General features: G+C 46.5%; 11 protein-coding genes across 12 annotated transcripts; 4 read left to right on the top strand and 7 right to left on the bottom strand.

The window, feature by feature from the left end:
- Window positions 1–751: 751 nt before the first annotated feature.
- On the top strand, window positions 752–1,483 carry GL218_05110 (Splicing factor 3A subunit 2; the record flags this gene model as incomplete). The annotated part of the gene is made up of 1 exon (XM_033581749.1): window positions 752–1,483. One exon carries the CDS (start codon window positions 752–754, stop codon window positions 1,481–1,483), a length of 732 nt encoding a protein of 243 aa, XP_033435855.1.
- A 614-nt stretch (window positions 1,484–2,097) lies between these two features.
- Window positions 2,098–3,175, bottom strand: GL218_05109 (uncharacterized protein; the record flags this gene model as incomplete). Of its 2 annotated transcripts, XM_033581747.1 has the most annotated exons (2): window positions 2,098–2,489; window positions 2,551–3,175. In XM_033581747.1, 2 exons carry the CDS (start codon window positions 3,173–3,175, stop codon window positions 2,098–2,100), a joined length of 1,017 nt encoding a protein of 338 aa, XP_033435425.1. The 2 variants fall into 2 exon arrangements, with proteins under 2 accessions (XP_033435425.1, XP_033435426.1); XM_033581748.1 differs by lacking the exon at window positions 2,098–2,489 and having other exon boundaries at window positions 2,537–3,175.
- Window positions 3,176–5,660: 2,485 nt separating this feature from the next.
- Window positions 5,661–6,464, top strand: GL218_05108 (uncharacterized protein; the record flags this gene model as incomplete). Its single annotated transcript, XM_033581746.1, has 1 exon — window positions 5,661–6,464. The coding sequence occupies one exon, from the start codon at window positions 5,661–5,663 to the stop codon at window positions 6,462–6,464; it is 804 nt and encodes a 267-aa protein (XP_033435424.1).
- A 1,258-nt stretch (window positions 6,465–7,722) lies between these two features.
- Window positions 7,723–10,743, bottom strand: GL218_05107 (Heterokaryon incompatibility protein s; the record flags this gene model as incomplete). The annotated part of the gene is made up of 2 exons (XM_033581745.1): window positions 7,723–8,768; window positions 8,823–10,743. 2 exons carry the CDS (start codon window positions 10,741–10,743, stop codon window positions 7,723–7,725), a joined length of 2,967 nt encoding a protein of 988 aa, XP_033435647.1.
- A 766-nt stretch (window positions 10,744–11,509) lies between these two features.
- On the bottom strand, window positions 11,510–13,673 carry GL218_05106 (Pumilio homology domain family member 6; the record flags this gene model as incomplete). The annotated part of the gene is made up of 2 exons (XM_033581744.1): window positions 11,510–13,353; window positions 13,406–13,673. The coding sequence occupies 2 exons, from the start codon at window positions 13,671–13,673 to the stop codon at window positions 11,510–11,512; spliced, it is 2,112 nt and encodes a 703-aa protein (XP_033435417.1).
- A 354-nt stretch (window positions 13,674–14,027) lies between these two features.
- GL218_05105 (uncharacterized protein) lies at window positions 14,028–14,847 on the top strand (the record flags this gene model as incomplete). Its single annotated transcript, XM_033581743.1, has 2 exons — window positions 14,028–14,094; window positions 14,222–14,847. The coding sequence occupies 2 exons, from the start codon at window positions 14,028–14,030 to the stop codon at window positions 14,845–14,847; spliced, it is 693 nt and encodes a 230-aa protein (XP_033435419.1).
- Window positions 14,848–15,169: 322 nt separating this feature from the next.
- Window positions 15,170–16,315, bottom strand: GL218_05104 (uncharacterized protein; the record flags this gene model as incomplete). Its single annotated transcript, XM_033581742.1, has 1 exon — window positions 15,170–16,315. The coding sequence occupies one exon, from the start codon at window positions 16,313–16,315 to the stop codon at window positions 15,170–15,172; it is 1,146 nt and encodes a 381-aa protein (XP_033435418.1).
- A 672-nt stretch (window positions 16,316–16,987) lies between these two features.
- On the bottom strand, window positions 16,988–17,884 carry GL218_05103 (uncharacterized protein; the record flags this gene model as incomplete). The annotated part of the gene is made up of 4 exons (XM_033581741.1): window positions 16,988–17,341; window positions 17,398–17,538; window positions 17,600–17,628; window positions 17,689–17,884. 4 exons carry the CDS (start codon window positions 17,882–17,884, stop codon window positions 16,988–16,990), a joined length of 720 nt encoding a protein of 239 aa, XP_033435421.1.
- Window positions 17,885–19,473: 1,589 nt separating this feature from the next.
- On the bottom strand, window positions 19,474–20,328 carry GL218_05102 (Formyltetrahydrofolate deformylase; the record flags this gene model as incomplete). The annotated part of the gene is made up of 1 exon (XM_033581740.1): window positions 19,474–20,328. The coding sequence occupies one exon, from the start codon at window positions 20,326–20,328 to the stop codon at window positions 19,474–19,476; it is 855 nt and encodes a 284-aa protein (XP_033435420.1).
- A 3,264-nt stretch (window positions 20,329–23,592) lies between these two features.
- GL218_05101 (uncharacterized protein) lies at window positions 23,593–24,797 on the top strand (the record flags this gene model as incomplete). Its single annotated transcript, XM_033581739.1, has 2 exons — window positions 23,593–23,640; window positions 23,697–24,797. The coding sequence occupies 2 exons, from the start codon at window positions 23,593–23,595 to the stop codon at window positions 24,795–24,797; spliced, it is 1,149 nt and encodes a 382-aa protein (XP_033435423.1).
- A 1,223-nt stretch (window positions 24,798–26,020) lies between these two features.
- Window positions 26,021–27,185, bottom strand: GL218_05100 (DNA repair protein rhp51; the record flags this gene model as incomplete). The annotated part of the gene is made up of 3 exons (XM_033581738.1): window positions 26,021–26,832; window positions 26,890–27,037; window positions 27,102–27,185. 3 exons carry the CDS (start codon window positions 27,183–27,185, stop codon window positions 26,021–26,023), a joined length of 1,044 nt encoding a protein of 347 aa, XP_033435422.1.
- Between the last annotated feature and the right edge of the window lie 228 nt (window positions 27,186–27,413).

Below are 27,413 nucleotides of genomic sequence, written 5' to 3'. Positions count from 1 at the left end.
ATTTGGACTTTATGGGGGTCGTGGCTTTAGGCCACTAAATTGTCTGGCATATCCCCGAATCCAGGAAATAATATTTGCGGTGAGACCTGGTAGTCTCTCATGCCTAAGAAAAAAGGGAAAAAAAATATTAAGCCACATCTCTGAAATGAAGACATGGTAGTCTGATTACGTTAATATCTTGGCTGCTAAATCATGAGACGATACTGCTTTTGTATTTTTGCGATGTTTTTGATGCGTGACGAACTAGATGATATAGTAGTAAACTACTTACGAGTAGTTGGTTAACATGACTACTGAACGGTTATTATTATCTTGTCGCTACTGTGGGCTGTGTGTGTGTGTAAATATGAAATATGCTATCCGAGATGAAAGTGTAGTTGCTATAGTTGTACCTAATTAATTAGAATCTTTATTTTACAACTTTACAATTTCACAAATTTACACCTTCAAACTTGTATGAAGATACAATAAAAGGGGGGATGATTACCTAAGTTCAAGCTTAGTTGACAGCTGTTGGCGGCTGGCAGCCGTTATCTTATCTTACTAGCTTCCAAACGCCATCAATCAATCAGAAGCTTCTCATTCTCAGTCCCATAATTACACGCTTCCCTTCCCATCTTATACAAACCACCAAACATCAACGAAGTTCCCATTCAATCCGCGCGCAAATCTTCAACACGACGAAAGAGCACAAAAATTAGTATATAAATACTATAGATATCAATTAAACAACGCGGAGGAAGATACGATAATGGATTATCAGAACCGCGCCGGTTCCAAGTTCGGCGGCGGTGGTGTCGCCTCTCACAGCGCCACCAATGCCGACCGACGAGAGCGTCTACGCAAGCTCGCCCTCGAAACCATCGACCTCGACAAGGACCCCTACTTCTTCAAGAACCACGTCGGGTCATTCGAATGCCGCCTCTGTCTAACGGTGCACCAAAATGACGGGTCCTACCTCGCGCACACCCAGGGCAAGAAACATCAGACGAACCTAGCGCGGCGCGCGGCCCGGGAGCAGAAAGAAGGCAAGAGCCAGATCGACCCCAACACGGGGCTGCCGGTGGGCGTGGTGGGCGCGGGCTTCGGGGCGGGCATGGTGCGGCGCAATATCGTCAAGATCGGGCGGCCGGGGTACAAGATCACCAAGGTGCGGGACCAAGTGACGCTGCAGCAGGGGCTCCTGTTCCAGCTGCAGTACCCGGAGATCGCGCAGGACGTGATGCCCAAGGTGCGCTTCATGAGCGCGTTCGAGCAGCGCGTCGAGGAGCCGCCCGACAAGAACTTCCAGTACATGCTCGTGGCGGCGGAGCCGTACGAGACGTGCGGGTTCAAGCTCCAGGCGAGGGAGATCGATCGCTCGGGGGATCGGTATTGGACTTGGTGGGATGCGGATCTGAAGGAGTTTTGGATCCAGGTTATGTTTTTGACGGAGCGGGAGGAGAGGTATGTTGGTGTGCCGGGGTTGCCGGGGAGGAGGTGATTGGTTTGTGTTGTGGTTGGGGAATACCCGGTGCTAGGGAAGATTGGAGAAGAGAGCTATGCAGAGGGGGAAATACGGTCGAAGGCGATAGTCCGGCCTCGACGATAATTATACGCTTTCTCGGTCATGTTGAGCCTCGTTCTACGATGGCTAACATCCGACAAACTCGTTTCCCGCTCGTGTAAGTGGCTTATTCAAGGAATGCCCTCAGGGGAATGTGGGTAATGCCATCGTGTACTAATACGAAATAGACCTACATCGATGATATTCTCTACGTCGTATTTAGGGCTTGAGAAGTGGGTAGCAAAAGAATGATATCATGTAGCACCAACAGCGAAAATTCATGGAATGGGATCAAGAATCGTGTCACATCTTGAAATATACCTAGGTAACTTGTGTGTGAAGGACTCCTGCAAAGTATAGAACTCTACATAAGTACCTAATCTAGCGTAGTGACAGCACTTAGTCTTATGTCAACACATATTAAAATCTTATTGGCAAATGTTTATTCATAGGATAATTTACCCTCTACTAACTAAGCCAGAGTAATGGCCTACCTAGGTAGCTAGATGTGTGCTCTCGGGTTTTTAGTCAATGTCTAAGACCATCTTGACTCAGTCTTTGCGGATATTTGCTAGCTCGATGCCTTTGGCTTTATCACTCAACCTCGCGGAGAGAAAGCTCGGAAGCGTACAAGAGTGTGGTTCTTCTCTTGAGGTCGAGGCTGGCGCTTTTGGGAGCGCGCTTGATGGCAAGGGGATCCATCTAGGAGTAACTAATCCCAACATCGTTGATATAGTTATCAGGTAACTATAGCGAGCATATGGGGGATTCAGCGGCGGCTCCAAGATCCCTAGCTTCTGGAGCTGTATACTGAGTGCGCCCAGCAGCATCGACGAACACTCGAATGAGCATCCAGCTCGGCCCTCGCGTAAGCGTTTTAAAAGGTCATATAAAAGAAAAAAAATCTGACCCAGGAGATACTCCCTCTGCTCATCGATTCTTCCTATCGAAGCGATTAGCATGTTGTCTACACAGACGGGAGTAGATGAACTATAGGTACTTACCGGCCGCTGCCGTGATTGGCAGGCCTAACGTTGGGAATTTACCTTTACAATGCTGTATAGCGACCAGCGTTGCGTTCTTGAATAATTTTTCTTTACGGAAAACTTGAGTAACTAAAATCCATAGAACAATGTCCCTGTTAAACGTATGTTTGTCATAACCAGGCATATTGTTTATCCATACATCTGACCACACCATAACTGCCTCATGGCATTGGTAATAGTCAACCAGTACGGCAACCTTAGCAACTTCTTCAAGAGTCATTGATTTGGGGATTTTGTAATTGTGACCGTGTATAATTCGCATTAGAATGAGCATAGAATTCTCATCCCAACCCTCAGCATCCACACACAGGCGACCATCTGGGGACGTTGGCGTTGCTTCTATCCAAGGACCTCGCAGAAGGTTTTTAAAGTACCCGGAAGCTAAAGATAGATGTCTTGACGAGAGTAAGAACTGGACTTTGGCGTTGGACTTGTAGATTGGTCTGACATGAGTAGCTTCGGTTGCTATCTTCCTATACCAGTATTCATCCCATACAGCAAATGGTGCGTTCGGGTTGTGAAGTGTAAGTAGGACATCTCCTTTAGGATCAAGCTCCCAAGGTGCTACAACCGGATTCGCCATGATGCGAAATATTATTATATCCTCTCAAGTTTGTAAGGGAAAAGAAGGAAATGATTATCTAAGGTACGCAAACATCGAAGTACGAAGCTCGAGCCAACTCGGCCACAGGTCAATACCTACTACCCCACATAAACAAACACCTTCACCATAAGTGAAATACGATCAGTCATTTTAAGATGACCAAATTTAAGTGTATAGCAATGCTAAGTTACAATGAGCATTTCTTGAATAAGTTATAAATTATGTAAGGAACAGGTTGGCCCTATGAATAAGAGCTTTGAAGCCGGACCTCCGGGGGTAGGCGGATATCCGGAATATAATTTTTTCTATAGCGACTTGGGACTTGATGGATAATATAACTATGATAAAACATTAATAAACTATCCGAAGTACGAACTCCATTATGAGAATACTCTGCCTTCACGCTGATAGCCAGAATGAGGCAATCTTGAAGTCAGAATTAGGTATATAGTCACATATTATGGCAAGCAAGTTACCTCCCTTGCTGACCCTTTAAAACAGCTTCTTTACTATCAAAGTTGCAACATTCAAACTCAAACCTCTTGTTTGAATTTGTTAACGGTCCTTTGCAATATTCAAACTTACCAGCGGAAAACTCATCGCCCCATAAGATACACCGCTATAAGTTCTATGAGGTTGAAGAAGTCGAAGATATTCGTAAAGCTAGCGAGTGGCTAGCTACAAAGATAGACAATGATGGACCCTACGATGGTGTTTTAGCAGTTTCTCAAAGCGCTGCTGTTGTTTCCAGCTTTTTATTATATCGACAATGGTATGATCATGAGTTACCGCCAGCTTTCAAATTTGCCATTTTCATCGACGGAAGAATTCCGCTCAAGATTCTAAAAGATCTCGGAGTGCCTGTCTCGAACGAGGCAGAAAACGTAGTAGCGGAAGCAAAACTGCAGCGAGACCGAGGCCTTGGTCCTTTACCAACTCATACGACTAAGGCGCGCCGGGCAGTATATAATTCGGACGATTGTTTTGGATTAAACCTAAACAGAATTCCGTTAGAGCTGAAAATAAGAATACCAACCGTACACGTATGGAGCGAGAATGACCCTTTGTTTCCGACTTCAGTTCAACTCACGGGGCTCTGCGACCCATATATTAGAAAGATACAAATACATAAAGGGTCTCACGAAATGCCCCGCGACGAGGAAGGTTTATCGGAGTTGGTATCACTGATCGACTGGTGCATCCAGCGTGCGACATGGCCTGGTCAAATGCAACTATAGAATTTTATTGATCGAGACTGAGATGATGGGGAAATTGTAGACAAGAATTTTATAGCACTTCATGATCGATTTGATGGAATAATGGTGTTGCATATATAAAATATTGTTGAAAGCTCTTCATAGAATTCCCCTTTGACGCAATTTGTTGCGTGGCATGTGATAGGAAACTGATGGATGGGAGTAATGACTCCCCTTGTCTTAGCCTAGATCGTCATCCGAGTCACCCCAACCCAACCCGAATGATCTCTGACTTAGCGATCTTAAAAAGTATGTAGTTACGATATTTCAACAGTACTGCTTTCGTTTTATTCGTCTCTCTTACCGACTTTACTTTCTCTAAAAAAAGAAAACCAAAGTGTGCTACGGAAGTTAGGTCCTGAAGATATTGGGATTTGCGTTGCATGCAAAGCGGAGTCGCTGGCTTGTTACGGTTAGTATACCTGTTCGAAGTTGGTGTACGACTTGTGATCTTCGACGATCTTGAATGATTGATAAGAATTACATTGCCAATATTGACTTTTCTTACTTATGATATAGTATCATGAAAGAAAAAGTAGAAAGATAAACGACTTTGTACGTAAGAGGGATAACACAAATGATCTAAAGATGGTAAGTTGCTGCGGAACGACCGAGGCAAGGGGAAGTTCTCTTGATATGGAGTCAGCCAAATACTCTATAAGGTAGGGTTACTATCACACTCGAAGCGCCGGCTAACCTCTCCTTGTCGTCCACTCCGACGTCACCACTCGATACTGCTTACTTTCGGCTTATAGTCTGACTATGTTATTGTTACTTTTGGACGGCGAGTGTTCTTTTCCATGAGACCTCGTACCTGGCTTCTCTCCCGAGGAGCGACCCTGACTGCGAGATCAACGTCAGCAATTCCTCTTCAAGTTCCCATAAGTCTATATAATTATGTCAGCAACTAGCAACGAGTTCTATCAGTGTGATGAGAATAGACGTGAGACAGAATTGAACCTATTCAAGACGAGGCGGTGACTAGATGCAAATCATGTAACGGTGCATGACCCTTCGGTCAGGTGAGACGACTCATAGGGTCCTTACCTGTGGTATCTAATACAATATATACGCTACCATATATAAATAAGCTTTCATAGTCTCCTGACTCGAGGATTAATATTCATAGCATTTCAAAATCCAAGATACTGCCACTCTCGAATTTCGATACGAGGAAATACTATCTCTTGGCAAGAAGTCTCGCAACGATGTCTGATATTAAAGACGTTCACTCTCCTCTCCTAAGCCCGGGCTCGAGGACTTCGGTTCCTCAAATAAGCTCGCCCTCTGTCCCCAAGTCATCTAAATCTCCCGCCTCGCCTCAGAAGCCAAGCATAGCAAACCCGACGCCGACTGACCCTGCACCTATAAAGACAATCACCAACCTATCCTGGGGAGCCCCAGCAGGCCTTGCTATCCGTGGACCCAACGACGAGAACCTCGTTATCTTCAGAAAAGCGCTAGGAATAAACTATGCCCGCGACACTACCGAGAGCGGTACTCTCGAAGAGGGACGCAACACCGCGGTTGGCATATACAAATCCGTGATTCAAACCCAACAGATCAAGGGTGTCCAAAACGCCCTCCTCACCGCATTCCTCTACCTTTGCTACTTTGCTCAGATCGTCATCGGCGCTGCGCTAACCGCCATGGGCCCCAACTCCGGACGATACGAAGTTCTCATTACCGTGCTCGGAGCTATCAACACGGTCTTGGCCGGCATTCTAGCTCTGATCAAGGGATCTGGGCAGCCGCAGAGGCTGGAGAAGGACCGTGTAGGGTTCAGGAGGCTGCAGGACTGGATCGAAGAGACCGAGGCACTACTTGCTGTGGGGGTTATTGGCCGGAATAGGAAAGAGGTTGGCTTGTTGGTCGAAAGCGCCTTTAAGCGGTACAACGCGGCTAAGATGAGCGTGGAGAATAACAGTCCTGACTTTTACGTCAACCAGCCGGATTCGGGCGACGACATGTCAGATACTGCCGGAAAACCACTACGACATAATGGACTTTGATCTTACGGCCACGGGCACTTAACTACGGGGATAGATATGGATATTAGCTCTTGACTAAATTTAGAGTGTCTTGTCAGACTACAAATGGGGTTGAGGATAGGGGGTGTTCCGGATGACTGATGACTTAGATGGATTACATTATTTAGACGCAAGTAGCTATAGAGAGTTGTCTTCTAGTTGTAATTTTACACCTTATTAAAACTTCGATGCGTAACTGTATTGTATGTATAATAGACGTCTCTGAAATCTGATATCGGTCGTTACACATGTACCTGCGTAACCGCATGGCATATGCAGTCAATCCGGGGTGGCTAACGGTCTAGTTTATTGGTTTTTGGATGTCGTCAGCATATATGGTTAAGGGGGAAAAGATATTACTATTGGTAAGATCGCGGCACTCATATCGTCCTTTATAGCTTTGGCTGACCTCAGAGACTGTAAGACTAGACTTTAATCATCCAATATCCACGACACGGCGTAAGCTTTTGTACGCCGCATTGGGGTTCGTTGCATCCAATAGTGCTGACAAGTCGGTAGTGCGTTGATATTCTCAGCACTATTAAAGAGCCTCGTTTTATCTAAGTCCACGTGAATAATGACAATTCTTAAGTCTTGAGCTATTTCTCGAGGTTCTATTCCTAGACATCTAGATCTTTTTTACTACAACTTGGGTGTTCCGCAAGGAACTCTAACCTAGCTACGAGGATTTACGTTTATGCATGCTGAACATATCCTTTGTCCTAGGTATCTCATCTAGAATCCTGTCACTTTTTGTATATTAGTAGTAGTCTTGATAACTTCCTCACCTCCCTACTAAAAGGTAATCGCTTTAAAGAAAAGAAGGTATATGACTGATTGTATTTCTACGTGAGGTTTGATAAGAAGAGCTTATAGATAGGTAGGACGGCACTCTGGATTAACCAGTGCTTGTCGGACCCGGATATAAAATTTAAACATACCATGTTTCTTAGCCATTAGTATATCCGTATGTATTCTATTTATTGCTTTATTTTAACGAAATAACATATAATACATATATTCACTGAGTGATCTTCCTCGTGAGAATACCAAATTCATCCTCCACGCGAATCTTCTCAGTGTCTATTCACCAAGATCCATAGCCAAAAACTTCATATTTAAGTGGCCATGGATTTGCCCGACTTCTAAACTCCTATTTTCTACCCCGAGGTAGTCTTTACCTTAATGTAGTCCTTCAATAGAGGCCGTCTGGATATCTCCCAATATCGCATATATCGATTTAGTGGCTTAACGAACGGACTCGTTTGCAATAGTCTTCTGGGAACGCATCGCCTTCCCTCTTCCGTAAATTCGGTAGACATTGGGCATTGAAATACGAAGATACTCCTCCGCATACGAATGTTTCACTTCTCTTATTCTCACTGGATTCTTCAGCTTCATTGGAGCAATTCAGGGGATTCTCAAACTCTAGCTGCTCGGCTAGATCGAGTAGCTTAGAGCCCGCTTTCCGAACACGACGGTGAGGACTCTTCTGAAGTTCTGCCTGAACCCACTGGCGAAAATCTTCCGATATTTCGGCCCCAGAGCGTAGAAAGATCTCTGCAACTTCTGCAGGTAGTAACCGGTCACTTTCATCTAGAACGATCCATGATGTTGATTCCAGCCAATTAAGCCATGGGGTTGTTGTAACCGCCTCTCTCGGATCGAATATTTCGTAATTCGGATCTCCGCCGTAGGAAATCAACAAAGACACCATTTCAGAAAGTAACCCAGACATATCTCTGCCGTAAAGCCACTCTCGGATACCCCCACAGGTCAAGGGAAGAGACACCGCGTGGTACAGCAAGCTAGACCATTTATCCTTTCTAGGAATTGCCAGATCATCCTGTAGAGAAGAAGCATTACTCTTAACAAAATTTATTGCACCAGCCTCAACAGCAAGGTCTACTATTACCGATGACAGTTTATTCGCCTCGGCAATCCGCCCCAGCATATCATCTTCGTTTTGTGGATCTGGCTTTAGAGTATCGATAAATGGCTGAATAACCCAGAAGATGTTATTTTTGCTTTCAGGATGTTGGGAATCGGATTGGGCTCCCCAATAAAACCCGTCACATAGAAAGCTCGTCGCCTGCGTGGAATTATAGGGGATGCTCGCCATAGCCAAATAGAGACCAATGCGAGACAGCTCCGAGGCAGCCTGGAGTCCATTCGGGGGCCGTAAACACTCGAGATCCCATGATTTCTCATTGCTTAGGAATTCAAAGACAGTCCGGTGCATAAATATGACTCTTCCATCGATCTTTGTATCGTGTTCCTCTTCACCTCTAGTGCCGCAAAAGCAATGCCTACAGTCGTCTCGGCTGACACGGCTCTCACTCCAATTTGTCTCCAACAATCCTCCTGTCCGACTCCTTAACCGCCCTTCAAGTTCTTCACATAATGTACGTTTCTGGCTTCTCTCTAAAGTTGGTATTCGCTCCATATTCGTATAGTCATCATCGATTAGGGCTAAGCCGAGTAAGGTCATGTCGCTGTATTCTAGCCTGTCCTGTGCTTGTCGCGCTTCAAAACATATTCTCAGCATTCGAGATCCCTGCTCTCTATGACGCTTGTTGATTCCATTGAGCATATGTTGGAACATCTGCTCAAGCTCTGGTGGCAGCTCATCGACGCGACGTTGTAGCTCGTGAATCCTATCAAAGTCCGCGAAACCTAGTGTGAGAGATCTGCAAGCGAGAATAACCCAGAGAAAGACCCCCGAAGCTTTGTTGACTAGACCTTCCATAATTGCTGTTGCCTCGACGGTATGTCGATTTAAGAGACCTTGCATGTACCTATGGCCACCAATAGTTTCTTCAACATAAGACTTAATATCAGCACGTGTTAAATGATGCAGATCTAACGATGGAAGTTCGCTGAAAGATGCAACGCAATCTGGAATAGGCCTACTCGAGACCACAATCTTGATATGAGGGTTCATAACAAGCTCTTTGAGAAAATCAATGCCATCGTGATAATTTCCCACGAACTCATCAAGCCCATCGATGAAAAAACAAAACTTGCAGATCTGTGGTGCCTTCGTCGCAAGTACCCGGAACGCATATTTAGTTTCGGTTACAGATGGCAAGCTTGCAGAAACGCTGTCGTCATAAAGTTGCTTCCACATATTTGGGAGGGCTTCGGGAATAAGATCCGGGTGCTCAGAAAGTATTTGATACAGAAGAGTTCTCGATAACCACTCCTGGGACTTTTGCTCATAAGTCCCCATATTGTAGAAGAAGTAGTGGGTTAGGAAGTATTGTGTGTCTCCAGCCCATCTAGAGAGAAGTTTCCTGGTTTGTTTGTGCTGGATTAAATGTTTCATCAGCGTTGACTTGCCACTCCCGGCCTTCCCAGAAACCCAGTAGATCCCCGAGCCAGATTGAAGCCATTCCGAGAGGTCATCCCATAGATATGTTCCCTGGGGTGGCTCAAGTACCCAGCGGAATGTTTTACAATGTGCTTTAGAAATAGACTCTCTCCTTTCATCGATAGTTCTGAACCATAACCCGTGAAGGATCTGCTCCTTACAAGTACGTGTAAGATGTTCCTCAGTCAATTCTGCGACTACTATTCTACCCCCAACCGATGCTTCGTGGACGAGTTTTAGTCCTCTGAGATTCCTAATAGTAGCAACATCCTGTTCCGTTGCACGGCGTGTGATCGCTCGATTGTCAAATATCGGGACAATCTGAGTAAGTTTCGTGGTAAAATGGGCCAACTCTTTAACCACTTCCTCGAACCTCGCCTTATCTCGAACAACCCATCGAATTCGCTTGCCTATTGTTGTTGTCTTGTCGCGTATATCACTTCGCAATTTCATTGCCTCGAATTCCCTGACGAACTTTGCCATTCGACGACCACTGATTATAGGCACGTAGTTGGTGTGCTCAGGAGCCCCAAACTCCGTACTATCAATAGGCCGGTATTCACCCTCCCTTTCTAGGCCATAACGATCCTTTAGTCGAGTTTCGTCGTTCATTAGAAGCTTGATGCATCCCAAAATACGAGTGATAGCCCATTGGGTAGTATGGTCGTTTAATCTTTGGTCATGGTCAGGCTGTAAGAGTTTCACCTGCTCGGACCATTGCAATAAAATCGTCCTCTCAATATCGAGCTTAGTCTCCAGTATTTCGTAGTCGCGGCCGAATTTTCGCGAGCTCATGAAATCATTAAAGAGATCTATAGCATCTCTAAACGCACCTATCACGCCCACAAGGCCGGCTACTCCCAAGACAAGCCCAGCGATCTCGGCCATCTCAGACGTGTGTCTAGTCGCTAAAACAACTTGATGAGATTTGAAAAGCAAGATACTCCGAGCAATAATTGAGGAAGGATAATCAGGGGGCTACATAATCTACGGGTTAAGTAATTATTGAGCTGCGGCAGAGAGCGTGGCAGGGAGCGTGGCATTGCTAAGAATCGACACTGTCGGCATGCCCAAGGCAGCCTTTATTGAGTAACGTCTTGGGCATCTTCGAGAGCATTGCCACAATGCGTATTGAATTATACAACACGTCGACTCTGCTATTCGCTAGAGCGAATATAAGTTTGGATTGTAATAGAATATATCATCGCTCTTTTCGGTATTAAGCCGACCAATGATTTTTCCAATGAGTCAATAGAAGCCCTAGAGCTGAGGATAAGATATCATTAGTGGCCCTTCAATGGCTTTGGATTTATATTGTACCTAAAAAGCCAATCTTATCTAGATACCTAGGTTAGTTATTCGAGAGGGTTAAAGACGTAGTAGCGTACCTGCCTACGCAGGAGTAAATAATGTTAGATATACCATCAACACTTTGCACGAAGCAATTATACACGAGTCGCATAACCCGTAAAGCATTTACCCAGCATAAAACAAGAGACACAAAGTCAAACGACCTCGATACGGGCAGCATGTCACAGCAACCAATCACCCCATCAAAAGACGCACTCAAAATCCTCTTTCAAACACCAAAATCTCATATTCACATTCACACATCTACAAACTTCCTAACACGCCTCGAAGAAGTCCCCAGCCTCTAACCCTTCAACTTCTCCAACAGCAACTTAGACCCCATATTCCCAACAGTCGGCTCCTTTTTCGGTCCAGCCTTCTTCCCCTTCTTCTTCTTATTCTTCTCCTCGGTACCCACCTCCTTAGCCGCCTTCTGCTCCGGCGTTTCCTCCGTCGCCGCTTTCTCGAGGGCCTTTTTGTTTTTCTTCAGCGTGCTTTTCAGTTCGCTTTTACTCGAGAAGTCTTCTGCTTCTAAGAGACTGAGCACGACGAATGAGCTAGGGCCTGTGGCCCATGCCATGATGTGGTCTTTGATGAAGGGGTACAAGATATCTGCGAAGTTGAGGGGTGGGTCGACGGGTATTATGCGCCGGGTCGCTTTGTCGAAGTGACCGCCTGCTATTAGGGTCTTGAACATGCGTCCGCCGTGGGGAGCTTTGGATATGTGCTCTACGGGGATGAGCTCAGCTTCTGATTCATCGGCTGGTGCATCTTCCTCGTTGGGGTTTCCAGTTGCGGTTGATGCTATTGCTTGTAACGCCTCGGATTTATCTCCGATGCAGGAAAGAAGAGCTTCGGTAACTAATTGAGACCCATGGGAAGTAGAGATCAAATCTAGCGGTGACGAGGCAATCGCAGAAAGCAGTTGTGGTGATAATGCTGTGACTAATTCCTTTCGACGGATCTCAGGGTCCTTCTTACTTGTTGTCTTTCGAATTTCCCACAGCTCCTCAAGGAGCTTCAGATCATCAGCGTGGCTAGCATCGAAGAGGACTTTCGATGCGCCCTCAAGAGGGTATCGTATTGTTAAGCGAGCATTCGGATCATTAGCGGCGATGACAACATTAGAAACTTCATTTTGTTCCGTCTTGCCTAGTAATTCCGTTATAATGGATTTGGAAGTTAAGACGGTATCATCAATTAGGTCGTAAGCGGCGAGAATAATCAAGTGACCATTCGGATCGCTCGACATAAGTTGGAAGGTATCTTTATATGTCTTTAGGATCTGTTTTCGGTCCTTAGCTGCTCCGTGGGCGAGAAGCAAGCACACAAGTCGAGCACCCGATTTCGTGAAAGCCATGTTCTTGAGTAGGTCGCCGTTCTCGTCTTCTTTAATCATTTCCATGTATTCTTTAGCTTCCTCGGTGTCTGGCTTCACATTGACGTAGTACTGATACATGGCGTCGTGTAGCATTGTAAACCCAGTCATCTTCTTTTGAATAAGTTGGTTGATTAGGTCGAGCAGATATCTCATGATCGGCCCCCGCTTACTTGGCTGTTCCTCAAGGATCTGAGAAAGTTCGGCCGTGGGGATGGTCTCGTCCGCCGACGTAGCTCGGAATATGTGGAACTCTGGCCCATACCATTCTCTTAACAGAATAGCCTTCTGCTCCTTAGTAGCAACGCCTCGGTAAATATCATCCAGGATCCAAGAAGCTTCGGGGTGGTTGATAAGTTTCCTAACTCTGCCGTAGAATTCTGGAACTATCATATCTCGAATCTCGTCATCGCCTTTCACCAGAAGCTTGCCAATTAAGAATTTGGCATACTTGCTTTCGGCTAGTATAGGATATGCACCCCTCAACTCCTTCGCAATCATCTTCCGTCGTTCAGGGGTCGCATACTTGATAGCGGTCTGTACGACACGGACAGAATCATGCTTGAGCACAAAGTCCTTCATACGACCTGTAGCAATGCTAAAGAGCTCCTCGACGAGTTTCTGCCGTTCATCTTTCGGAACTTTAGATTTTAACCGTAGTCTCTCCCAGAGCTTCTTTGTTCGTTGCAATTCATCAGCCAGGGGCTTTGCTGCTTTGCGCTCTTGGGCCAATTGCTTCTGCTTTATATGCGATTCGCGCGAGTTTTGACCTGCGTGTATAGAGTTAGCAAAATTCGGAATAATCATCTTGCTTTGACCAACCTTTTTCAAAGGTGTTTCCAGGTTGATTTCCATCAGGTTTTGACCGGAACGGTATATCATCATTTTGTTGCGAATTGACATTATTCAAAGCAGCACCGCCATCTTCTCGGTCCGAAAATTCGCTGATCTCGCTATCGTCGCTAACATCTTCTTCCGGCTCCTGTTTCCGCAACGGTTTCTTATCGAACTTGGGCTTCTTGCTTGAATATTCTTTGCTGCCATTGGTAAGCTTCCTTTTGCTTCCGAGCGCATCACCTTTGGGCGCCATTTTGAGGAGTTTAAATTTAAAACAGATGAAGTTTACAGCAGGTTATTCAATAGTGATAACCTAGCAGTACTTATCATGCAGTACTTTTATTTTATCCAAGTCTGCGAATCCCAGACCTAAAAAATATTTAGTGGAGCCCCTATAATGCCGGGCGGTGAAGGCGCAATTATCGAACTTTCACCCCGCGGCCCCACCTAAATCTAAAGCTACTAGCAATGCAAGACGGTAGCCGGTGGTGGGATTACGCCGGTACATACTACCTATAGAATAATACAAACTATAAAAAACCATGAACCTTTTTATAGAAGTCCCATCCTGTAAATAGACGCGTTTAACAGTTCTCCATGAGCCACCATGGGCCGAGAAGAACAAGTCGAAGAACGCGAAGTTCTCGACTCCATCTTCCCAGATGAAATCACAGGTCCGTGACTTTTAACTACCTATACCTATTCAACCCTCACAATTTCTATACTATACAATCTACCCCGCCATCATCACCAGTAAATTGACATAGTATTAAATATTAAATAATAATAATAATAATAAAGACATATCCGAGACCGAGTATCGCATATCCATAAAACTCGACCTCCCAGACGACAACAACGATGACGAAACAGACGAACCCCCCACCCTCGTCCTGCACGTGCGGTACCCAGACGACTACCCCGACGAGGCGCCCATCCTCGACCTCTCGCCGCCGCAAAACGCCGCCTCGCACCCGCACTTCTCCATCGCCTCCGACAAGGCGCAGCTGCTGAAAGGGCTCGAGGACGTCATCCAGGAGAATATGGGCATGGCCATGGTGTTCACGCTCGTCACGACGCTCAAGGAAGAAGCCGAGCAGCTGATCGCGGAGCGGCGCGCGGCCGCGGCTCAAGTGCACGAGGAAGCCATGCTGGCCGCGGAGCGCGAGGAGAATAAAAAGTTCCACGGCACGCCGGTGACCCCGGAGACGTTTCTGCAGTGGCGCGAGGGCTTCATCAAGGAGATGGAGGAGAAGCAGCGCCGGGAGGAAGAGGAGAAGCTCGCGGAGCTGAAGAAGGCTAAGGTGAAGGAGCCGGTGAGGTTGACGGGCAAGCAGCTCTGGGAGCGCGGCTTGGTGGGTAAGATTGACGAGGACGACGAGAGTATCCCCGTCGAGCAAGTTGAGAAGCTCAAGATTGAGGCATGAATAAATAAATAAGGAGGCAGATATGCGGATGATACAGTATTACCATCTCGGGACTATGATGAGCATCACTCATGGGTTTGGCGCAAATTAGGGGGAAAAAAAGAAAGCTTAGGTGGAAAAATCAGAGAGAATCGCCTCGCTTATGAACATGATATGGCATGATAAAAGCATCAATTACCCCTTTTTTAGATTTTCCTAACGCCATCCATGCCAGAACAAGATCCTTAGATCTCGTGGTATCTTCCATCTAGTTATAGTATCAAACGTTCCCTTTTCCTCCCTCCTTCCCTCTTTCACTACCATGGACAAACTACCTAGGTAATCAGTCCTTCATCTCATCATCGCTCCCCTCATCCTCGTCCTCCCAGTCCTCATCTTCGCCCTCGCCGGCCGGCGCCTCACCAAGCTCCTTAGCAATAAGACTTAATAATTCCTGCGCATGTTCTCCTAACCGCTCGTCCTCGTAGTCTTGAAGTTTATACAGATGCTGGCACTGGTTGAGCCACACGCGGCTCGATATCCACGACGCCTTCCAGTCCTCCTCGCTCGCCTTGGCCGCCTTCTGTTTCTCGCCCATGACGTAGAGACCCCAACCACCTAAATACCAGACCTCGACGCTTTGATCGTCCTCGCTAACCAGGCGCTCAAGGACTTCGATAGCCTCCTGCTCCATCTCAACTTCCATAAGCAGTCTCGCAAGCGCGACTCTGCTCGGGAAGTCGGGAACCGCAGGGTCTTCAGGCGGCAAATCCTTCCATAGCTCCAAGCTCCTCGTCAGCGCAGCCTTCGCATCATCGAACCTCTCCTGGGAAATCCGCACGTTGGCCAAAGTCTGCCAAGTCTCGGCGAAATCCGGCGCCACCATCGTCGCCTCCGTAACCAGAGTCTCGCATCTCTGCTCGGCGTCCTCCTCCCACGAGAGATCCGTCATGTAGACCTCCGTAACAGAGCACAGAGTCATAGCTAATTTCTTCTTGAGCTCGTCTAACAGGATAGTCTGCTCGTCGGTTCTCCGTCGCGCATTCTCCAGAGTCTGGATCTGTTTTCTGAGCGCCACGGCGCCCTTCTCGAACCACGTGACGCTGTCCTGGCCGCCCTCCTCGCTCAGCTGCGCCAAACATAGGAATTTCTCTGGCCCACCCCCGAAAGCTTCGTCTTTGGCGCCGTCGGCATCGATCGCGACGGCCTGCAGGAAATACGCCCGCGCGGCCTCGAATTCGCCTGCCTCGAGGTTAACCTGTCCGAGCAGGTTTAGCGCGGACAGCTCGTCATCCGAGCCTGTGGATGATTGCTCCAGCGCTTTCTCTGCTAGTGTAAGGGCATCTTGGACATTGCCTGCTTGTAATTGGTATTCGGCCGCCTTAACTAAAACTTCTGGGGTGACGGGCTTAGAAGCTCCGCCTGCTGCCCTGGATATCGCTGCCTTGTCTCGTTTTTTGGACTTCTTATCAGGTCGCCTTGGCGCCATAATGTGAGGTAATAACAATTGAAGATACCTTCGAAAAACAGGACTCAGAAAAGTTAAAGTTGAGCTGCTGCGCTCACAATTGAAACGAATGTAGGTCGTAGGTGATTTCGATGAAAATTAATCGATAATGCCGATAAGACCAAATATTTTAGTCTTATCAGGTTGTGTTTTAATTACTGACGTGGGGTCGGCCGTCGAAGTTACGAAGTTGGCGGGGATGCATCTAAACCTCTCTTATTGAATAATACCTGCTTATCATATCTCTTCTTTAATTGAACAAGATATAAATCTTAAGTTCCAAGAGTGAAATATATTCACATTTTGAGAAGAAAAAATTTATGCGTGATTCCAGGCAAGATATTATATCGTATTTAAGCCATTACGAGCTGATATCTTATTCTTCATATCAGATGTATAACATACCATACCATTACCATTGTAACTCATTACCCGTTTTCTCCCATGGCCGCCCACATTTCCCGGCTTTAACTGTTCTATCTGTCCCTTGTTCCTGACCACCTATGAGCCCGGTACGGTGGAAGCGAGCGACTGAACCTGAAATTACTGAACAAGGGGCAAGCGACCGCTCAGATATCATAATGCCCTTCCTATACCACCTAAACGCCGTAAATCTATGCATGTTGTGTTGATCTCATTCATTCGTACGGGACATTACTGCATCTCTTGCTCTTCGATCGACTGTCTGGATTTGGGTCGCTCAATGTTGCCCAATTCTGACCCTTGGCCGCTTTGCGCTCTTTTGCGCCCGGGGATAAACCGAGACATTCCTAGCCCTTGCGTATGCACTGGAGATTCTTGCGACTCGGAAAACTTGGCGAAGAATCCCCTCTTCTTCGGTTGCTTCTGATCATCGTTTAGTCCGACATCCTCGAAACCCTCTTCGGCGGTTGGCGGATCCCAGGGACGGTTTCTGACAGAGATCCTCGGTGATCGAGGAAATCGGGCGGAATCAAGACTTTGGCGCTGTTGATCGTGGCCCAAGACTGGCGACCTAGCAGAAATATCCTTCAGATGCTGTTAGTTGAGAGTATAAATATATGGTAAGTAGAAATGTGACATACAAAAGACCGGCGGTAAGAATCGAAAGATTCGCGAGAAATAGAGAAGTGTTCAATATCGCCAAAGCTACTACGGGTGTCCATGGATGTTCGAGACGCAGCCGAACGTCTCGGCCACAAAGCCTTGTCTTCCGTTGGCGAAGGCTAAGACATTAGTCAGTAACCAGAATACCTTTTTTTTCTTGCACGGGAGGTTAATTCATACCGGGAGATAGACTCCGCTATCGTTTACCACTATAATTAAAAGTCAGGCTATGTTCTCCCGGGCGCAAGGTTCCAAGGCGCAGGACATACCGCTCATCTTGTAATCTCCGGTGTCCCGACTCTTGGTGCTCCGGATGCTTAAAGAAGAAGACGCCTTGGATCCAATTGTATCGACCTTTTCAAATCCAGCTTGCGGGGAAATCAATGCGCCGGGCCGGACATTCTCATCCTTGATCTCGAGGTTGAGCACGCCGGGACGTCTCGCGAAAGGGTTACGGATTGGCATTGTCGGGGATATCCTTGCGCTAAATAAAAAGCGATAGTAATTAAATTGATTCGAGGCAATTTAGTCAAGACAGACGCATTGAGCGAATTTGAATAGTGGAAGTAAGGAAAAGTAGGAAAGTTGTGTAAGTGTTAATTGACGATTGACGATTAACGATTAAGATTGATCGCAATTGGGGATTTGATGGAGTGGAATTGGAATCGCGGGAATAGTAAGTACAAATCGGGTCGGACCTTTCCTAACTTTAGATTACTTGACTGCTTTAAACCGTACGACCAGGGATTTTCATAAGAGACGGAAACAGGAAAGGACAAGCCCCGGATGCCGGATAGGCGATGCTAGGTGGGCGGTGGACGGTGGGGACTTTTTGCGCGAGGTTGAGTCTTTTCTTAGGAGGTAAGTACCTTTTTAATTTAGATCATTACTCGCGACTATAGCCATGTACAACTCTACTCTTTTTTTTTTCCTCTCGCCCTCTAAAAATCAAAGAACATGACCAAAGTTGAATTTAATTTAAAGACTAAAATGACGATCGTATGGATACAAATTATTTAGATCGTTTACGTGGACTACGCCTTTTGGAATGGTTTGTGGGGCATCCCTGTCTTCCCTGTTCCTCGGGCTTACATACAACAAACCTGCAACCTACAATAATTCCAGTTTTTCTTTCAACTTGTACCTATTCTTGGCTATCCTATCCGACAGGACCTGCATCATCCATTTGCTTTCCGTGCTTCTTGGGTCCCTTCTTGCAGCAACGGGGTATCGATCAGCATCCCAATCTAGTAACCACTTAGTATTCTTTGGGTTATCTATACATATCTATACACATCTAACTTTTCTATTTATCGTGAAAAATACCTAACGACATGCCGAGGTACCCGAAGTTCTACAATGACGTTGACGTATATCATTGTTGGGTACATACAGTAATAAGTAAGATTCCTTTGGGAAGATCTACAGATGGCGATGCATATAGCCTTTCTTTAATAGGATCAACCGACAGTCTCGGCCGCGTCTAGCACTTCTTCTATTTGCCACCCGCAAATCTGGGTATAAGCACTAGACATTTAGGTTAGTTCACTCGGCTAGATGATGCTATACTTAATAGGCTGAGCAAACACAAAGCCAGCCGCACCTAGGTTTTAGGAGTAGGCCAGTTCCTGATAATAAGAATAATAGAAAACCATAGGAGAAAGAATGTAAATTAGTTGATTGGCTCCCTTATCTCCGGGTCACATGCTATGTCGCCATGAATCGACAACGGATTCCCGCATACAGCCCACATATTGTTGCCGGAATCCGGGGACCTGACCCAAAACCTTATCTCTTTGTCCTTGTCCCTGTTCAATAGTCCGGGACGAGTCTCGAATTCATTACTCGATACTTTAAATATACTTTCATCTTCTAATAAATGTTAAACGAAACGCTTCACGTTAGTTTTCAACACTAATAAAACGAGAACGCCGATATTAGACCGATATGCGACTCAGAATACACGCTACTATGCATATACATGAATTGTTTCAAATACGGGATGCGAGGCCATATATACAGCGGTAACATTTTATCGTTTCATAAACTCATCGCTAGTTGAATACAACAGTCTTATGCCCGTTCAAAAATACACGCTTCTCGCTCCACCACTTGACAGCTGCAGCCAAGACCTGGCTCTCGACATTGCTTCCCTCCTCGACCAACTCCTTAGGGCTCATGCTGTGGTCAACGCGCGCGACTCTCTGCTCGATGATCGGGCCCTCGTCTAGATCCGCCGTGACGAAATGCGCCGTGGCACCAATGATCTTGACGCCGCGCTCGTAGGCCTGGTGGTACGGCTTTGCCCCCTTGAACGACGGTAAGAAGCTGTGGTGGATGTTGATGATCTTGCCGCTCATCGCTGAGCACAGTCCAGGACTTAGGACCTGCATATAGCGTGCCAGCACCACCAGGTCGATATTTTCCTGCTTAATCAGGTCTAGAATCTGGCGTTCTTGTTCAAGCTTCGTCTCCTTGGTTACGGGGAGATGGTGGAATGCGATCCCGTAGCTCTCGGCTAGGGGCTTAAAGTCCGGGTGATTGGAGACTATTAAGGGGATCTCAATGCCCAGCTGGTTTGACTTGGCCCTGAATAATAAGTCATTCAGACAGTGTCCAATTTTAGACACCATGATCAAGACCCTGGGCTTCTGGCTCGTCGACCGTAAGTCGTACTGGTCCATCTCCATTTCCGCCGCGAGCTTCGCCATTGGCTCATCTAAGTTAGCCGTTGACTCAGCATGGCCAAAACGGACTCTCATGAAAAACTTCTTAGACGTCCGGTCTGAGAATTGTTGTAAGTCTAGAATATTGAGACCATGGTTTGCCAAGAGGCCAGTGACGGCGTGAACGATGCCAGGCTTGTCCGGGCATGACAGCGTAAGGATATGATCATCGTTTGAAGCCATTATTTCTCGATTCCCTTGAAGACAGATTTCACATCAAAATTTTGTATTTTGCCAATGACATGACTAATTCTTCCACACACCGGATGTAGTGACTCTTTAGTAGTCTCGGCTGGAGATCGGGCTCGGTATAAATGCATAGCGTTTTTGCATATAACTAGTCTAAATATGCGATAAAAAGAGGCCACATGGAACTACGGTCTATCTTACGTATAAGTCGCCCTCTTGGTCATATTAGATAAATTTCTTAAGGTCATGTTATAATCTTGCTCAGTTTATAATTCGTCGGTATAGCCTTGTAATGTAAGTGAGATGATCTTCTTGTCTTATATAGTATTCGACAGCATTTGGCGGCTCTGATGTCAGCTAAGCTTTATACAATGGAGGAAATGAAATGCGGGCATATATACTGCGTAAGATCATAGAGAAAAGACAGCAAGTGCTAATTGGTCTTGGGTTAATTAGTTTCAACGCGCCTAGTCAACAGGATCTCCAGAGACTATATAAATCTATCGGCACCTAAGACACTAATAGGCTTGGTGTGCGTGGCTTCGATAGTGAATGAAGGCTTAACTATTTGAGCCTCAGTCTCAGAATGAATACATACAATACATACTATACCCATGTACGTACCTGTTAGATAATCCATCTGCTTACATGTGTTACCGGCGGCTAGCATCTTCCTCCAGGGTCTAGTTCTTAGATGCGGCACTTGATCCTTGAATTCTTCAATAGGATATAATAGATCGGGTTTCCAGAATCGATCTCGCAGTTTAGCGGCATGAAAATCTCCCGCACTTATTATATACCACTTAGATAGACAGAGTAAAATGCCCAGGAAGAATTGCTGCGTTACGCTATCCCGGAAAGGCGAGCCGTATTTCAGCTACCCAAAGTTACCATTTTGCCGGATGCGGGAACGTACATAATGTATATTGATTTCTGAGCAATCACGTCGGGTAGATTTTATTGGCTAATAACTTCTCGCCCATTCTACCTTTCGACCTTGTGCTACGATATTTTTAACCTTATGACTTAGACATAAATTTTTGTAGGCGGGGATCGGCGTGGTAGGGCGTGGCATATCCCGGCTTATACACAAGCCATCCGACAAAGCAAAAATTGGTTCCATTACCAGAACGTCAGGTCCGCCCGATCGGGTTGTCAGATGCGCACCTGCGATGATATTAGATCAGAGTCTATTAGAACTTACATATGCGTTCTTAGCTAGGGGGGTTTTGCCAGCACAACACGACCAACATCGCCAAGTCGCCGCTAATGCCCGTAGACTTCGTATTCTTACCACCAATGCCGATTCGTCTGCAAGGGATAATTGAATCAAGACTGATTGAAGTTAGGGAGAAGAAAAATAAAAAACATTACTTACAATACCCTAAAACAATATGGTTTCATTGTGGAAATTGATGGCTGCTAGCAACTTGCGCAGGGGGTACGTATGCTTTATTTTATCTATCGATCCATTTCGACTTTGTCCTGGACCATGGGCCATGCTAGAACTTCGCTTCCGGTTAAATAAAGTCCATACCTGAATCCTAACGCCTGTCCCCTAGCTCAGGAGCGTATGCGGTAGGGTGCTCACCGGCGACCTGCAGCTGTTGGTGATACGCTGGCACCGTGACGTGATCAATTAACTAACACCGTGCTTTCAGATAGGCGCGCAAAAGCTCAACTGGCTTATACCGATCCATCTTGTTGCACAGAACGTCGTAAAAATGGATCTATGTCTAGAGCAATGATGCAAGCTAAACCCGGATTGCTAGGTTTTCCACGCCACCTAGGGCCACGGGGTTCATCTTAGACGCTGGACTCGGACTGTATTGAATGTATTGAATATCCACGATGTCCTCCGCACGCCACTAGTACCATGCGTTAGGGGCGTGTTGCATCCATACGCCATCACGTTTGCTAAGACAAATACTCCCCAATAAGCTAGGTACCGTACCTTTGTCAAAGCACAGCTCTGGTCTTGTTCCAAAGATAGTAGATAGCTCTGTTTATATGCAAGTGTTAGCGGGTACCTGTGCCTTCTGTCAAAATATCGATGAATTATGCTGCTGGTATCCGTAGTGCCGTATCTGACCTGCGGAGTAACCATAAAGTTTTATATCCGTAGAAGCGCCCTCCGTTTGACCGCCTGCAAGTAAGAAAATTCAAAAATTATCGATCCTTTCTACCGTCTGCGTTAGGTATATTCATCGTGTATTCGTTTTGCCTTTTGCGCTGCGTGCTCTGGATCCGCCGATTCTGTCCCCTGGTCTTAAGAACGCGCGTTGTTCTATACCGGCTATATTCAATTACCTCTGGCTAGAACACCACTGGACAAGGACCTCCAATTAATATACTAGTTCTCGGTCCTATAGTTAGCCTCACGTTCGTAAGTTCGGGAAGTCTATTCGCAACTCCCACAGCAATCCGGCTTCGAGTGTGAAGAAGAGGGAAGACTGTGTAAGGCATTTACACAGACCTGTCCTCGAGATATATCGGCTGGTCCTCGTCGTAAGGTTACCTCAACTGTCGACTCTTCTCCTGTACCAGCTTAGGAAACGTTGCAAAGGGTGATCGACATTAGGTGGGCACTTCCGTTCACGTTCAGCTCTTCCGCCCTGCGATCTTCAGCTGCGTCCATCTATAGGAGGCTCCCATTCGTCCCGGAGTATCATATTATCGACGGTACACAACGTCGAAAAAGTCTCCTCGTATTCCGTTGCGGGTGCACAGCTAAGAGAACCGGTTTTAACGGTCATTTCCGCGCGAACCTTATGATCAACTCATTTTGTAACAATCCTTTCGGTTACTTGTCTTCGGATATCACGAAATAAGATCAAGAAAATTGAAACGACGAAATTCGTACTTACCGGACTTAAAAATAACAAAGTTAATTTGTCGGTAAAGCGTTCTTACCTCGACTACGACTTCCCTCCTTATTTAAAACGCATTAAAGGGGTCCGAGCCGTGCCTCCCCTCTACCTAAAAAGAGAAAACGTCGACTGGATTTGAATTTGAATGTGCATGTAGATGTACTTCTGGTCGACCTAAACATTCGTTCGGCGCTTCACCAACGCTCGTTCCTCCTTACATCATTTTTACCTCTTCTTTTCGTTCTTCTTCATTCCAGTATTTGAACATTCGTTTCTCTCCTCTGCCCCTCGTCGGTGTAATTGGATCACATCATCCATCATTCGTTTTTTTTTTCTTCTGCTTTGGATAATTTGACTTGGACATCATCTATCCTAAAAGCATCTCAAAATGATCAAGTTTTTCATCAACTGGGAATTATGGCAGCAGATGACCTTCGTAAGTTACTTACTCCGTAGCCCCTATCCCTCTATCTCGCTAATACCAAAGTAAAGGTTCTCGCCGGTGCGATCGTCTTGGTATTCTTTGCTGGATTAATTAAGTTGTGGTGGTTGAATAGATTTATCAAGAAGCATACAATACTTGACCTAGAAAAGAAGGCCAGGCAACAGGAGATGCAAAGGAGCGGTCTTCCGATAGGCAAGAAGGTGGATATTCCATTCGGCGTGCGCGCAATTCAGAGCGGTATCGAAGTTGACGGCATTTGGATCTCACGGCCTAATACTCCGCTCATTACTCCAACCAGTCCGTCATTCGCTTCTTCGTCAACTCTCGAACCCGAAAGCAGGTTAAAAGGGAAGGAGAAGGAACTTGCCGTGCATACAGCAACGACAGTTATCGAAATTGGGCCCACTCCCGAACAAAGTCCGCTACCGAGTCCTGCCGTTAGCTTGTCTGATCGGCGCGTCCCGACCGCGGCAGAACATAGCCACACTAGAGCATTCCCTCCCGGTGCGCAGTCTACTTACCGACCAAAGGGTCCATCGCGCCGCCGAACGGATATTACCGAAACCTTCGACGTGGACGGATTAAACCGATATGAACGTAACGCAGCCAACCATCAGCAAGTCGAAACATATGTCCCTAAGCACTCGTTCTCTAGCACGGAATCGTCATCGCTATCCTCCCAACAAAGGACAGTAGTAGACCGCAGCTCGACTTCTTCGGAAGAAGGTATCCGCCATGCACAAACACGTTATGTATCTCGCCTCCGACACTCCGCGTTACCTACACCCCGAACCCTAGTTTCTTTTGAGGACCCAGAACCTTCGGCAGCCACTGTGGACTATTTCTTGTATCCTGAGCAGAGGAGAAATCCTTTCGACACGCCTTCGTCTTCCGAGGCGCAATCAGTTTCTCGTCCTCCGCTAGCTTCAAATAGACCGACACCTCATCGGTCCTACTCTGGCGAGTCACACGCAAACACGTCAACCAGAAGAGTTAACGCGGGGTTTGAAGTGCTACCAGCCGGGACCTTTAGCCGACCTGACAGCCAAACCGAGACAGACGAGAGCCAGTCTAAGAGGCATAGTAATAATAAGCTTCAGAAGAAGACTCGTGATCGGTCATCAAGGGAGACACCGTCGCCAACATGATAAATCAGTGTACATAAAGGGCGTAGAATAGAAAGGAGAGCATGATGTTGCTGATGTTGGCACCCCACACACAAGCGTTGTTCCTCGAACATTGTTGCTCGAGCGTCAATAACACGTTACACACGAAAAGAATGTAGATAGATTTTTGCTCAAGCGAACCTAGGGTAGTTGCATGGAGGCAAGACGGGAGGGGGATACCGGCATTCATATCGGCGTTGGTTTATACAGGGAGGGGAAGAGTAGGACGGGGCAAGAAAATAATCTGGGGGAGTATGTAATTGACTTTGAATCCGAAACCTTTTTTGTATACCCAACGTTAAAAGGGAGGGGGATATCTGTTGCTGCGCTAGCGTTATGATAGTTACCTTAGGTATGATTAATGCACAGCGCTTGGTTACATGTATGACAGTGAAACGAAACTTTGTATACCCAATACAGAGCAATTTGGTATCCTTCACTTGACTCAGTTGTTTGCTTTCATGGCTGACTTACAATGAAAGAGTGAAGAGGATGAGGATATGTATTGAGATATTGAGCATGAGAAAAAAAAAGGGGTGTCGTCCACTTTTCATACACTAGGCGCTCCGCATTCCGTCGATCGAAGGCCGTCGGCTGGGACTTGGACAACCACCTATTCGAAATAAAAGTTAAAAGACGTAAGAGGGAATTGGCCACTGCTCTCTCAATTGTAGTATACATAGGTATATATAAAGACATAGCCTACTTAGTATGTAGGACTGACCTGGCGCTTTGGTCAGATGGGCGTCCGCCGTCAGCTCATCGCCGCGCTAATCACGAGCTGGATCGCCACCCCTGTTAGATCTACCATGGCATTCCTGGTTGGCGGGTCGAGGCTGCTAGTGCTAGTGCTAGGCTAGACCGTTGGAAAGTTAGTCATATTGTACTCATAATGGAGGATATTCTACTTTTGCAGCTTTGATTGAGTGTGTATGTGTATGTATTAGAGCAAAGCTGCCTTACATCTAAGGCTGCCATTCAACCTTGAAATACAAATGCTACGGAATAAAGCATAAAAATAGGACGAAATAAGCTCCAAGCATGCAGTTATCCCCTTTCGAAACGCCAAAGCCATGCATGCCACTTATATAGAAGCCCAGTCAGTCATATCCCGTAGTCATTTCCTTCGTTCCCTTCCAAACGGTGTCTACACTAAGGACCGCCCATCCTATTAACGCTGGGGCGGCCTACCTACTAATACAACATTATTCCTTATCCATATCCTTAGGCGCCGGGTCCCCGATACCGTCCTCTTTGATCGCAAACAGACAATCGCTTTCGGGCAAGCAGGGGCTGTCGTAAATCTTGGCGATACGGGTCTCAGCGCGGCCCTTCTTCAGACTGACTCGCGTGGTGCTGGCGTGCGCGATAATGTTGCCGCCGATCGGCTTCTTGGGGTCCGGGTTGAACATTGCGGATGGGCCGCCGTCGACTTGCGCTACGACCTGATTGGTGATGACAACAGCGATACCGAATTCGTCCGCTAGTCTTTGTAGCGTGCGCATGAATTTGGCCAAGTGGGTTTGTCGAGAGGACAGCTCTCCTCGGCCGAGGAAGTCTGTTCGGTAGAGGGAGGTGGCGCTGTCTACGATGAGCAAGGAAAACCGGGTCTCACACATCATCGTGGCGGCTTGGGTTAACAGTTGCAGCTGGTGGTCTGAGTTGTAGGCTCGCGCGTAGGCGACGTTGTCGAGGACTTCCTCGCCGGATAGGCCGTAGCGATTGGCCACGGCGAGAAGTCGTACTGGTCTGAATGTACCTTCTGTGTCGATGTACAGACATTTGCCTTCGCCGCCGCCCATGTCGAAGGGCAGTTGACACGTGACTGCGAGTGTATGGCAGATCTGACTTTTTCCGGTACGGAACTCGCCAAAGAGCTCTGTCACCGAGCCGGTCTCGACACCACCGGCTAGTAGAGTGTCTAGATTCTTCGATCCCGTAGTGATAGAAATCAGCTCACTTCTTCGCTGATGCATCTCTGTAGCGGTTGTGAAGCCCATGGGAACCAATTTGGATGCTAATTAATGTTAGATGATTTTCTGAGATACAATCGCCTGGGTATATAGAAATTTACCTTCTCCGAGGACTTTCTGTGCCTTTTGCTCTGATATACCTTTAACCAGCTCTAAGGTACGTCTTGGTGTGTAAGCAACTGCTTCGACAGTTTGATACCCTCCATCAGCCAAAAGCTGACAGTCACGCTTTGTCAAGCCTGAAAGGCCCTGTTGTAAGGTTAGCTACCTTACAAGTCTAATACTGTATCTCTTAGAATGAGTTGTATCTTACCTCTAGAGCAAAGATGGGCGTTGGAGCCCCAGGGCCAGTCACACCACCACTCTCCTCCGCTCCATCCTCATATTCCTCTGCCATATTTGCGATTTATAGGTGCTCAACTTGACTGAATATAAATGGAAGATAAGAGTAAGAGAGAGTGAATGTATGTAAACTTGGACCGAGAAGACTTCATAAACGCGTTAAACGCGAAATGTGGCGAGAAAACAAATGGAAATCGCGGAAGCACGTGAGTATAATTTATCAATTTAACTCGGATTTAGTTGGTATGTACCCACTATTAGCTGCAGGCAGGCGGCCCCCACA

Source organism: Daldinia childiae (genome assembly GCF_008694065.1).
Source record: "Daldinia childiae strain JS-1345 chromosome Unknown Scaffold4, whole genome shotgun sequence".
Taxonomy (NCBI): Eukaryota; Fungi; Ascomycota; class Sordariomycetes; order Xylariales; family Hypoxylaceae; genus Daldinia; species Daldinia childiae.
The sequence above is the reverse complement of the archived record's forward strand: the minus strand, read 5'-3'. Positions and strand labels throughout refer to the sequence as shown.